Source organism: Tympanuchus pallidicinctus, unplaced genomic scaffold (genome assembly GCF_026119805.1).
Source record: "Tympanuchus pallidicinctus isolate F22 unplaced genomic scaffold, pur_lepc_1.0 scaffold13, whole genome shotgun sequence".
Lineage (NCBI taxonomy): Eukaryota > Metazoa > Chordata > Aves > Galliformes > Phasianidae > Tympanuchus > Tympanuchus pallidicinctus.
Window position 1 is genome coordinate 1546298 of NW_026294648.1, and position 13211 is coordinate 1559508.

At 42.9% G+C, this 13211-nt stretch overlaps 2 protein-coding genes across 6 annotated transcripts in view; both read left to right on the plus strand.

The window, feature by feature from the left end:
* The window catches only part of MTMR1 (myotubularin related protein 1), a 74261-nt gene that overhangs the window by 1140 nt on the left and 59910 nt on the right, over positions 1–13211 (plus strand). The window lies entirely within an intron of this gene.
* MTM1 (myotubularin 1) overlaps positions 1–13211 on the plus strand; it is a 39994-nt gene that overhangs the window by 529 nt on the left and 26254 nt on the right. For 4 of the 5 annotated variants that reach the window (XM_052673131.1, XM_052673135.1, XM_052673132.1 and 1 more), the window contains exons 2-3: positions 11058–11129; positions 12058–12130. In XM_052673131.1, coding sequence (XP_052529091.1) covers positions 11067–11129; positions 12058–12130 — 136 coding nt within the window. In that variant the 5' untranslated portion in view covers positions 11058–11066. Of the gene's footprint in view, positions 1–11057; positions 11130–12057; positions 12131–13211 lie in introns of those variants that run through there. The other variant, XM_052673136.1, reaches the window with a different exon arrangement.

The following is a 13211-nucleotide window of genomic DNA, read 5'->3' on the forward strand; positions in this document are numbered from 1 at the left end:
TGCTTTTGCTTGCTGATCTGCGTGCTGCAGGAGGAAGTCAGAGAAATACACCTGTGTGTGTATTTGAGGTGCTCGTGTCACTGAGGTGGCAGGAAAGGTCTCACCTGTTTTTTGTACAGAAAGCCACCGTTTTCTTGAGCCTGTGTAGGGTAACGTGTGAAGCAACTGCTGAGATCGTATGGGTGTTGAGAGCTATTCAGTGGTTGTTCTCTAGAGCGAGTATTGGCCTCTCTTGAGAAACACTAATCAGGACTGCATATGTTTAAAAAGCGCCGTGGACGTCCCGCATGGTTCCTGTCTTGGGGCAGTGCTGTGCTCGTGGCTCACTAGCAGTCATGCGTTTGTCTAACAAGATTTGAAGGGAGCTAATCTCATGGTTTTGTACATTGTCACTGTACAAATCTCTATCCTGGTAGCATTCTTTGTGGTTAAAAAGACGTTCAGATGTACAATTACTAACAAAGCTAGCAAGCGCATCAAGCCTAAAAGCACTTTCGGGGCTGTATGTAGTTTCATTGTGTGGCAGAAATCACAAGAGATGAGATGAAGAGGTGCTTTTAATGAAGGGCAGAGTTTTTCCTTTTTTCACTGTTTATCTTTCTGTGCTTGGTCAGCAATTGCTGCTCTTGGAAGCTTCATTTGGAAGGCAGGGGCTGTAACATCACCATGCTTGAGCAAGCTAGTGCTAAAGTATTCCTGATCCACAGAGTTACAGTGTTGACCGGACTAGTATCAACATAGAATGCAAGGCTGGTTTCATGAGAGCTAACTGTAAATCTTTAACAGTCTGGGTGCTCCTTTAAAGGAGACAACATTGATTTCTGCTAAGAATTTGAATTGTGTAGAAATAAGTTTTACTTCATAGTTTGTTTCTTCTGATTCCCCCTAATTCTACGTCACCTTTCGTGTGAAATTCTTTCTAGAATGTATTTGGGAAAAGAAACAAATGCCAGTATTCATTGGAAACAGATGACAGAGGAAATGCTTAAGAGTGTGCAATAAGATGCTCAAAAATGTCTAGTGAACATAAGGTTGGTTAAAAGTCTTTGTAGTATTTACCCATTAGAGGCATTTCAGAGCTGTCTATCTTAAAGATTCAGAAGCTCTTCTTAGTTCCAACAACTTGATGCCAAACTTGCTGACACAAGAGAAAACTGAAAAAGCACTAGAACTGTTTGTTTGCTTTCTCCAGAATGTTTTAGTGGCAACTGTTCTGGCTTTGTTGTGTTTTTGGTTTTTTTTTCCTTTCTGATGTTATTTTAAAAGCAGTGTCAGATGGAGTACTCTGCCAGCTCTAACAGTGCCTTCATACCTGTCGCATTCCTGTCAAGGGCCAGCTGCAGCACAAATGTTTGAAAGTTGAAGGATGACTGCTGTGTTGCCCTTTCATCCCACACTGAGGCAAGCGCCTCTGTTTTCTACAACTGAAATGACTTACTAAACATGGAAGCTTCTGGGAAACTAAAAACAAAAGTGTTTGCAAGAAGAGCAGGTTATGCTTTTTGTAAGAGAGGATGTGTGCTTTTCAAAATAAATCTTTGCTGTGTGGTTGCAGATGATGAATGGAAGGGCTGTATGCCAGAGTCTGTCTGCTCTGTGACTGGAACCATTAATGCTTAACATACAGAGGCAGGTGTGAAATATGAAAGTATCCATCTTTCTGTATCAGCAAAGCTGCAGCCTGCTGCTTGAAAGAGCACGCCCAAAACTGTGGTGCTGCCTGAGGGATAACTTAGGCAGGGGCTCCCAGTTTTTCCCTTTTTTGGGAGCGAGGCAAAGAACTGTTTCTGAGTGGCTTCATCCAAGGCCTTAGCCTACTTCTTTTTGAACAGGGATGAGCTCAGAGTAGCACTTTCTCTGTAGTATTATGGGTAGTATTCAGGGAAGGAATCCATGTAGTGGAAAAGGGAACTGGGCACAGCAGGCAGAAGACAAGGACTTTGATGCGTCAGTTGTTGTACATGTTCTCAAAGGGAGGTTGGTTAGAATGACATCCCCTTTTTCAGGCTTTCCTACATTGTATTTTAATAGAGCGTGTCAGTGTACAACAGTAAAATTTTCAATTTCTCCTGTGGAATCAGAATTGTAGGGGTTGGAAGGGACCTCTAGAGATCATAGAGACCAACCCCCAGATCACCAGTTAAATCTTTAGCAGTGGAGCTATAGTGGCCCAAGGGGATATCTTTCAAGGGGAATGAGCAGAGAGCAGCTGAAGATTTCCTTAACAAAAAACTCTGAAGCTGTTTTCTATCCCATAGGCATTCCTGTCAACTGCATCAGCTTTCGACAGTGTGGGAGGTATACATTTCCTGCAGGGGATGCAAAGTAGAGAAAATAGTTTGGGTAGGTTTAGAAAGCTGTGGATCAGCCTCCTGACATCAGTATCCTACAGATGTAATGTTGATTCTAGAGGTAATGTGACAAATGGTTCCTAAAAACCATTCGCTTCTGTCCTGCCGCATAATCTATTGTGATTTAGAAGCTGCTTATTGTACAGGGCTCATGGATATAAGGAAAACTGCTGCTTTCTCTGATATGCTCACGTAACTGAACCTCTGCTTCAGTCACCAAAATGAATATTAAGAGCAAGTCAGAAAGCAGACAAATCACAGCAAATGGAAGGTGTTACCCCTAGAACAAATACAGGAAAAGCAATGAACAAGAGAGGGCAAAAGTAATTGCTGGCACATCTTATGAGGAACACACCTCCAACAGATGCTAGAAACAAGCTTTAGCTAATAATTCTATTTATTACAACAAAGTAGGTGCTGTTTTTCCTTGTTGCTGTGATATAAAGCATGAGAAGTATCTGACTAACAGATCAAAGTCCATCTGCAGGAAGTTACTTAGTGTCCCTTAGTGTCCCTGATGGCTTCTGCCCTACTGTATCATCTTTCTGTGAGAGAGCTTGTAATTATCCTGGCTGGCATTTTTGCCAGAAAGAAGTCAGGGTTTTCACCTTAAGCTGTGCTTTTGGTGTAATTTGAAAGGAGGAAGCGTTTGGGTTGATAATGGGAAAAAGTGATGTTTTGAACTTGTGTGTGAGGTCTTGCTGAAAGTCATAAATTATTTTGAAACTAGAATGGGAGTTTAGTTCTGGGAGAGGTGAAGACAATAAAGAAAGCCTTCAAATGGAGATAGGGAAAATATCAAGACAGAATTGCAGCTTGCTTGCTTGTTTGCTTTCTCCAGCTTTTATTCAATACCTGACTTGCTTGTGCAAGCTACATGATTTTTTTTTTTTTTTTTTTTTTTAAACAAAATTTGACTTCAGGAAAATGCTAGGGCAAACTTTTTTGCCAAATGCTGCCATTTGTGTAACTGAATTGTCAGGGTGTTATTTTTTGTTTGTCCAAGGTCTTCATTCAAATGTGTTCCAAACTGCCTGGTGTAGTGATGCCTATAGAACAGGAGTGTGCAGGCAGCTGGCATGCTGCTGCTTTGTCTCCAGGGTTAGCAGTCACTTGTCATTGACTTCTCTTCCTATGCAGCTCTTCATGCTGACTTCTTTGGGGGTAGTGGCACAATGACTTGCCCCTTGTAGGTATGGGGCGTGTGGGGGAACTAGAAAACACTGTTTAGGGAGAGGAAGCCTTTCCTGTTTCTTCAGAAATGCAGCACTTCACCGTGTGAACTACAGCTTGCTGTTCACTCTCTAGCAGAGAGCTGGCAACATCAGCAATGCTGGAATGCGTTTTTCTTAAAGGTGGAGCAGCCTGCTGGAGCATTTGCTTCCAGCAAACAGGTAGCTCCAGATTTCGGGCTTTTTTCCTAAGTGGTGCTTTTTTTTTTTTTCCTTCTGGAGAATGCAGCCATCTTTTATATTCCATTACTGATGAATTTGATTAACTGTTTTAGAAACTTCCTTGCAGGAGGGCAAGCACTACTGTATGTTCTACACACGGTATCCCCTGAGGCTCGTACCGCTGACATGCTTTTTGTGTTCTAGTTACAGCTTGAATTAAGAATGCTTTCAAAGAGACTTGAAAGCTCAGATGCTTTCCCTAGACAATGCAGACTTACTGAGTGCTTACGGTAGGGGAAGATCACTTAGACGCTGAGAGAGAAGAACTGCTAGTGGCACAATCCCTCTGTGATCAGTAGGATCCTATCCTAAGGAAGGGTGAAGGCTGCAGACTGTTCCTGAAAGGTTACTCTAGGAAGGATTTTACACCCCATCTCTGTGACTGTGAAGTAGAAAGGGGAGATTCTGTGGTCTGGTAATCTGTGCTGACTGCCCGGATAGAAGCATATGACTTGATGTCCAAAGGGGTTTTGTTGATGCATGGGATAAATATGATCTGCCCTTGAACTCTGACAGTAAGGAATTGTAAATGCTGTTTGAAGTGGTGTAAGAGAGCCTCTTGCTGTTGAAGTGATTCTTCTCACAGGTAGGGCAGTTTTCCTTATGCGTGTGGACCTTTCTTTCTGATTAAGTGGTGTAGCAAGTAACTGGTAGTTGTTGCTGACAAGTAATGGATGTGAACATAACTTATGGCTATTAAGTGAAACATTAGGTTTTAACATTTAAGTATGTTTGTTTTGATTCTGGAATGCTCTGCCTCATGTTTTTTGTGTGTAGCTTTGTTCAGCTCTGTGGATGTCTGATACCTTGTTTTGTTTCCATTGCTGAGTTCCTTTGCACTGTGATATACCTGGCTCAGTGCGTGCACAGGAGATGCAGCTACTTCTGCAGACCTGGTTGCTTGGTTCTGGCACTTTGATCTCGCAGCATTTCTATGGTTGGTTGGGGCTGTTTGGGCAGGGAGAGCAGGCGGCTGGCAAATCTGCCTTCGTTGCTGCAGAGCTTTCTTGTGACTTCTGTGTTCTTGTATTTATCTAATACTAAAGCTTTATTAACCTTCAATGAGATGAATGACTGCTGTTGACTTCATTAGATTAAATGCTCATTAATGAATGTTAAAGATGCTGATACTTATTTCAGTGACTCTGGTATGGTAACTTAGATGCTGTTGCTACTCTGACCTTTCAGCACTGTTTCTTTTACTTTTTCAGTGTATTTTTTATTTTTTAAAGGATTTCTGTTCCTTTCTTCTTGCACGCCTCATGTTTTTTTTCTCCTCACTTTGTGGTTCTCTTAACCTTGCTTCTGTCTTACTAATTCCTGCAGTTCTGCACTGTTCTGTATGTTATTCCTGACAACCAGTGTGTTGCACTGAATTTGTTCTCTGCAGTTGTGGTTCTGACAGATGTTTTGTTTTAAGGATATTGACTTTACTGCATGCTTCTAATTTTGTCATGGGAAACAACGCAGTGTGTTCATACCAGCTTTGTAAGCTGTTGTACAGAGGGCACTTTGTCATACAGCAGTATCAGAGTACCTTGTTATTATAAATCTGTTTCTTCATGCTTTGCATTTTCCACTTGATTGACAGTGCAAGTGCCTTTTTTTCTATTTGTTCATGCTAACTTATGCTTCCTTCAAACACAGCTGTTTTTTTTCTTCTGTTTAAAAAGAAAAAGCTTACTAATCCTATATTATTTTTCTTCTCTTTGAACTGATTCCTGATTTGGCATGAAAGTAAGTTCAGTTTTATCTAAACTGGCAGATGCACTGCAGATCTTAAATGAGTGACTCCATGTCTCGATCACTTTGAGTGTCCTGATAGTAACTGATATCACTTCTTCTGGAAGTACTTGAATTGTTCTCTGAATTGCTTTAACAGCAGTTGGTGAAGGGGCTTTGTTAATTTTGTATCTGTGATTAGGAGAGCCCTTTGAGGTGCACAGATTCTTCTAGTTTCTTCCTCTGGAGCAGGTTTATGAGAACCCTGCTGTTACCTTGTGCCATGGTTACCTTTGTGTGACAGTACAGGATGAACTGCTCTCTGTCATCTTTGGGAGGGAATGGGGGAGGTGCCTGAAGACTGGAGGATAGCCAGTGTCACTGTGGTATTCAAAAAGGGCAAGAAGGAAGATCCAGGTAATCGCAGGCCTGTCAGCCTCCCCTCTGTCCCTGGAAAGGTGATGGAACAGCTTGTACTGGATGCCATCTCCAGACAACTGGAAGAAAAGGAGGTTATCAGGAGCAGTCAGCATGGGTTCACAAGGGGGAGGTCATGCTTGACCAACCTGGTAGCCTTCTATGATGTTGTCTCTGGCTGGGTGGGTGGGGGGAGAGCAGTGGATGTAGTCTATCTTGATTTTAGAAAGGCATTTGATACTGTCTCCCACAAAGCTGAGGAAGTGCGGGATAGATGAGTGGACAGTGGGGTGGGTTGAGAACTGGCTGACTGGCAGAGCACAGGGGGTCATCGTTGGTGATGCAGAGTCTGGTTGGAGGCCTGTAAGCAGCGGTGTTCCTCAGGGGTCGGTGCTGGGTCTGGTCTTGTTCAGAATCTTCATCAGTGATCTTGATGAGGGGATGGTGGCCACCCTCAGCAAGTTTGCTGATGATACGAAGTTGGGAGGATTGGCTGACAGCCTGAAGGCCGTGCTGCCATTCAGCGAGAGCTGGACAGACTGGAGAGCTGGGCAGAAAAAAACGGATGAGGTTTAACAAAAGCAAGTGTAGAGTCTGGCATCTGGGGAGGAATAATTCCATGCACCAGTACAGGTTGGGGGATGAGCTGCTGGAGGGGAGCTCTGCGGAGAGGGACCTGGGTGTCCTGGTGGACGACAGGTTGGCCATGAGCCAGCAGTGTGCCCTTGTGGCCAAAAAGGCCAATGGCATCCTGGGGTGCATTAAAAAGAGCGTGTCCAGCAGGTCGAAGGAGGTGATCCTCCCCCTCTGCTCTGCCCTGGTAAAACCTCATCTGGAGCACTGCGTCCAGTTCTGGGCTCCCCAGTACAAAAAAGACAAGGATCTCTTGGAAAGAGTCCAGCGGAGGGCCACGAAGATGGTGAAGGGCCTGGAGCATCTCTGCTATGAGGAAAGGCTGAGTGATCTGGGACTGTTCAGCCTTGAGGAAAGAAGATTGAGAGGGGACCTGATCCAGGTCTATAAATATCTAAGGTGTGGGGGGCAGAATGGCGAGGCCAGACTGTTTTCAGTGGTGAGTGGAGACAGGACAAGGGGAAACAGCTGGAAACTGCAGCATAGGAAGTTCTGCACCAATGTGCACAAGAACTTCTTTACAGTGAGGGTGACGGAGCACTGGAACAGGCTGCCCAGGGAGGTGGGGGAGTCTCCTTCTCTGGAGATGTTCAAGACCTGCCTGGATGCTAACCTGTGCGACCTGCTGTAGGAACTGCTTTGGCAGGGGGTTGGACTCGATGAGCTCTGGAGGTCCCTTCCAACTCCTACAATTCTGTGATGCTTCTGAAAAAACTTCTGTCAAACATTTGGTTTTACCTTAATGAGAAACCTGATTCTAAGAAGCACAGCTGTTTCTAGTGCTTGACTCTCAAGGATCATTGAGTCCAGCTCTTGCTTCCACACAGTTTTGTCACACTTGTTGCTCCAACTAATCAAAAACTTTAAAAGCATTTTTTCCAGAGTGTCAGTACATTGCTGGAGGGTCAGAAATATTAAATGCCCAGAAAGTGGTGCTCACAGTAATGTACTTGATGCAGTTTACTTGACCTCAGATATTTGTGATGTTAATCCAATGAGAAATGTGCATTGTATCCTTTGAACACAATCTGATGCTTTATACACATACGGATTTGGACCCTTGAACTGACTTCTTAAAGTCTGGCCTCCAGTGTGTGACCTTTCCAATGTTGTTGTGCCTGCATTTCTATGAGCCTTAGGAAGCACAAGTGTGAGCGTGTTCTTTAAGTTCCTTGGGATCTGTAATTCCATTAGCTGTTGTTGTAAGATGATTGGAGCCTGCATTTCTTGGTAGTGTTACTGTAGTGAGTTCAGGTAGTTTTAACAGAGCTTTGTTTATTAGTTCAAGTCCAGTAAAATGGCTTGGTTCCCTTGCTGTGCTAGATTGAAGGGAGGACACTCACCTGAATAGCGGATATTATCTACAAAGTTGTCTGACTTGGTTTTGATTTTATGGAGTTACTTAATTCTATTCAACTGCTGGCAAATGTGCAATTGCACTTTTGTGCAAGTGTATAAACAGGTGTTACTGGGCAATAAAGTGTGTTTGAGTGGAAAACTACGTGCAGGACTTTCTTGTGTGGAAGGACTGCTGGTGCTCTGTGATAATGAGAAAGCTGCTGCTGATGTAAGGCTAAATGAAGGACACTTGTGAATTGTGCTTGGCAGCGTTGGGCAGGTGGCCAGAAAAGGTTTCTACAACTTGGCAGAAAAAAAAAAAAATATATATATATATTAAAAAACGAAATTCATGTTAATTTTAAATGTTTTTGAAAACTTGATTGCTCTTGGGAGACAGAGGAGTGCCTCTTTGTAGGTGTATCCTTCAATGGACATGAAGTTAAAAATGACATCTTGATCTTGTTGCTTGAAAATTGCAGAATCAGAGTAGTTTGGGTTGGAACTTCAGGGATGTCTCGTTCAAAGCCAAGATCACAGCCTTGAGATCAGACCTGACTGCTCACAGCTTTCTTCTGCTTGCTCTTGAACCTCTGAAAGTAGACAGAATCACAAGGTTGGAAACGACCTGCAAGATCATCCAGTCCAACCACCCTCCCATTCCTATCAGTACCACAAGCACTAAACCATCTCTCGTAGCTCCTCTTGAACACTACCAGGGATGGTGACTCCACCACCTCCCTGGGCAGCCATTCCAGTGCCTGACCACTCTCTGAGAGAAAAAGTTAAACATCCTCTGGTATAACTTGTGGCCGTTTCCTCGGGTCCTCACCTAGACATGGCGACATTTCCCATACCTACCAGCCCCTTGGTCATGAAAGTGTTGCTTTTGTTTTGTTTTTCCTTCCTTTATTTTCTTCTGCTTTATATCAGGATGGAATCTCCTCACTTTCAGTTGGTTGCATTTTGTCATTCATCACCTGGAGCTCTGCCTGGTCAGTTTGCACCCCATGGGTTGGCTGCTGGCTGAGGCCCCAGCCCTGGGCGCTCACCCGCTTCTGGGCCCAGCTCCTCCCACAGCCGTGTCAGCACACCTTGCACCAGGGCCAGATGTGGGTGCTGTTCTCTGTGCTGACTCATAGGTGCCATGTAGAGAAGAGTGAAATTAGCTGACTGTAGTTTACTTAAAAGTAATAATAATCAGATGCATGTAGTTATGCACATGCTGTGTAGTTTTAGGGCTTTTTAAAGTGTGATTGGCTTTAAAGTGAAACTTAAGTAGTGCTGCAAGAAGAATTCTTCTGTTCGTGCTGCTGAACCAAGTGAACTAACCTGAACTTTTTTTTAATGGAATATTCAGTGGTTAATAGAAACAACTTTGACAGATAACTGACCTCCAGTGCATATTTATTCAACTCTAATTAGCTGTGAATAAGTCTAATTTACATTACTGAAGCACTGGAAATAAAACAGAGTAATTGATTATAACACTATAATGAAATAATGCATAGAAATGAGAGTCAGTGAGTTCACGCTCTCAGAAAAGTGCGCTCAAAGGAAAGGGTGGGAGGATGGCACGCAGCACCAGTGGTTCCCAGAGCACACCTGGCAAGGCATGATGCTGGGGAAGCACCGCGCACTGCATGTAGTGCCACAGCTTGGTCAAAGCGTAGTGCACATGTTGAAGAAAGCAAAGAAGGCAGCTTAGGGCTTTTAAAACTTTGTTCTGTTCCCTTGTGAGCAGCGATGGCACTGTTGGAAGCAGTGTTACATGGCAGCAGGCAGTTGGGCTGGGCTGCAGGCGCTGAGCAGTGCCACAGTGCTCAGCTCACATCCTGCTGGAGCTGCCACCTGCATCTCTGTGTGGGCAGCGAGCCTGGGCTGCCAGCTCCCTGCTGCAGGCTGCGTCACTGTTTTGCAGTGCACGTCTCTTCAGGGCAGCTGCATCTTTCCCAAGGCGCTTCTCTAGGGCTTGTTTATGCTGGCTTGCTGCGCAGTGCTGGTGCAGCTTCAGTAGCTCCGTAGAACAGCTGCATTGCTGTGGAAGAACTGGGGCTGCTGTGCTCAGCTGACTTCTGCGCCTTCCTCTCTTTGCCTCGCATGCTGTTTTTCACTTAGAATGTGAACAAAACAACCACTTCATGTTAAAAATATAATGTCCCCATATTGTTGCAGTACCTTCAAAGGTTGTTTGGATCTTTTGCAGTACCATCTCTTGCTATTGCACGCACAGGAGTGCTGTAATGTCACTGTGAGCCTGCTGCCATGCGGGAAGGAGCATGGGCTGGTTTGTTCTGGTGCAGAAATCTGTACAAACCAGGTTTGTTGCGCAGTAGGGAGAGAAGGGGCTTATTTTAGGCTGAAAGGTTGTGATATTGTAGCCCGAAATCACTTACTGCTGCTCTCCCTCAAAATAGTAGCTCTGAAAAGTTCTGTGCTTTGTCACTTTGGCTTGATGAACAGTGTGCCTAACGAATGGGAAGCGTGATGTGAGGTGAAGGTGCTGTTGGGAGTAACTTCAGCTGTGAGAGTTTTCCCCATGCATGTCTTAGAGATCTCCTGTGCAGTATCAGGAAATGGTAAAGAAGATTAATGCTGTATTGTGCAACTCTAATTGATATCACTTTTAAAAAAGCCATTTTTTGGTAAGGTGTTGTGGCTGTTCGGCCCAAAGGCTGGACTCTCCCCCTTCTGGTGGGCTCACTGAAGTTTCACTTTAGGAAATGGGAGATTGTTTTTAAGTGCTTTCGTTTTTCTAGGTGAAAACTCTCAGTACAAATGCTCCACATGGATTGCATCTCCTTGCATGTGTATCCTGCACCTTAATGCACGGTAATGCTTGTTGACTTGACTAATAATAGTATACAGACAACTGAATTGGAGCATCCTGCTTGAGTCAGAGTGTATGGAAGCAGATTTTGGAACTATTAATGAGTTTCTTGCTAGATTTGGGTGCTTCTAAGTAGTGGCCTCGAATCACGAGACATTTTATATATCTATAATAGATATATATTTTTTTAATGAATACCAACTTGCAAGATATTACTGGGGGCTCTTGGTGTCCAAACTCAATCTCAATCTCCTGTAAGCAGTGTATATTCTAAATAGAAGTTTAATTCTCCAATTTGTGCTTTCTCATCAGATACTCAGTATGGCCTCATCATCAGCGCCTAAATATAATTCACACTCCTTGGAGAGCTCCTCAATTAAAAGAGTAAGTGTAACTTCTTCATGTTTTCTGCATCAGGGTTCTCAGAGGTTGAATATGGAAGATTGTGGATGGAAAACTGAATACTTGAAATGTTGTGTTTTTCTTGATTGTATGTACTTAATTTTCTTGCTAAAGCTTTAATGAAGTTAAGTAAGCTGGTTTAAATATTGTCAGAGTGGATGGGTGAAGCAATCTGGAATGCTAGTTATGAGTCTCCTTGAAGTCAATTCTAATACTGTTATCTTTGCTTTCTGCATTGAAATATTTTATGGTATACTTGCAAATTTTAGGCCATTCTATGCTGCAGAAACATTCTGAATTGCAACTGATCAGTTACTTCTAGTCAGTTTGGTTGGCCTCCTTTTTAAATGTTGATCTTTAGTGGGAAATGCTGGTGTTAAAGCAGGCTAAATGACATTCCCCTTTGCCTTTTATTGTGGTGTGGCTGCATGCAAGAAAACAGAAACTAAGTTTTATTTAGCTTTTTAAACATTTCTTCAGAAACAAATTCAGTGATCTTTAAGAATGATTAACAAATGTGTGAATTCACAACTACTACGTTCTGTCTGCTCGTTGTGATTACGTAGCTTAAGTGATTTCATTTTTAAGCCACCAGACTTGGAAAATTGTATATAGAAAATGCATAGAGAAATAATGGTATAGATGTTTAATTCCTATGTTCTGCAGATAGGTTTAACTGTTTCTTTAGAATAAGAGACTAAAACTCGCTGATCTGACAGAGCTGTTCAAGCTTTAAATAATTTGCAGTTGAGGATAGGGGTGTGTTCCTCTTTTGATTCAGCTTGTCAGTTTCTACTGTGGGTAAGGCTTTTCTTTCCTATGCAGAAATTCCAGGTTTTTTTTTTTAATCTGGAAGTTGTAAATAATTGTAAATAGAATATGATGTACTGTTCTACTTCTCTTTCTTTAGACTCTAAAAGATGGAGCTAACTGGGAAAAAAGTGAAGAAATACCCCGTCTGCCAGGAGAGACTAGAGTTACAGGTATGAGGCCGTATGGGCTTGAGAGTCTGGTATGGGTGTGTGTGTCTTGGTGGCTTCTTCCCATAATCTGCAATGGTTTGGATTGGGGCTGAAGCTATGTTAAAATGTCATGAATTAGTTTTTTCAAGTAATCAGTTCAGAGGATTTTTATCACACTTTGCAAATAGTAATTTTTGAAGACTTTGAAGTCTTTGTTTCCATATGCTGCAGTAGGTTCTTTAACGCAAAGAAATTCTAAGTCAACATGTATCATTATTTTGTATGTGGACCAGGTAATATCTCATGACATAATCTCTTCTGGAGTCAAGAGATGCCACACATGCAGGCCACACAATACTGCATTGATATCTTGTGCAATGTGTGCAGCTGTAGCCCCAGCTGTGACTACTGCAGGTACAGCACAGTGCTTCCTTCACACAGCATGGTGTGCACTCAACTACTGCACACTTGTTTGCATTGCCACGTGGTATTGTGACATGAAAAAGATTAATGTATTAAGGGCTGTGGTTCCTTACTTGATACAGGCTCTTCCTGGGCTACAGCCTTACACTCATGGAAGTTTGCTGTTAGGAATGAGAATCCAACTAAAAGACATCTCTTATTTGCAAAACTGCTCCTTCCCTCCAACCCAAGTATTTGTTCTATTAATTTGTAAGCCAGTCTGGCTGAGAGGAAACCAAAGTAGTGATTCAAAGGAAGTACCTGTGTGTTTAATGAGGAAAGTTGGGAAGGCATGAGGATGTGGCTGAAAGAAGAATGTTTGATATGATCCTTGTGACAATTATCTCTGCTTTGGGGGAGAACACTGGAAGGATGGTGCTTGTTGGGGAAGGCAGGTAAGCAGTGTGAGTTAAAGAAATGAGTGGACAAGGGGAAACAAGTTGTTTGCATTGCTTCATTAAGACTTTAATGGAAGACTTCAGTTAGATATGGTTTGTTGGTTTTTTTTGAGTAGTATGCATTGGTGCTCACTGTTTAACCATCCTTGCTGAAAGTGCTGATGGCCCTCCTGCAATTGATTGCCTCAAATTGAAATGTAATGGTTCTCTTCAGGATGGAGTTCCTAAACACGTCACAGCAT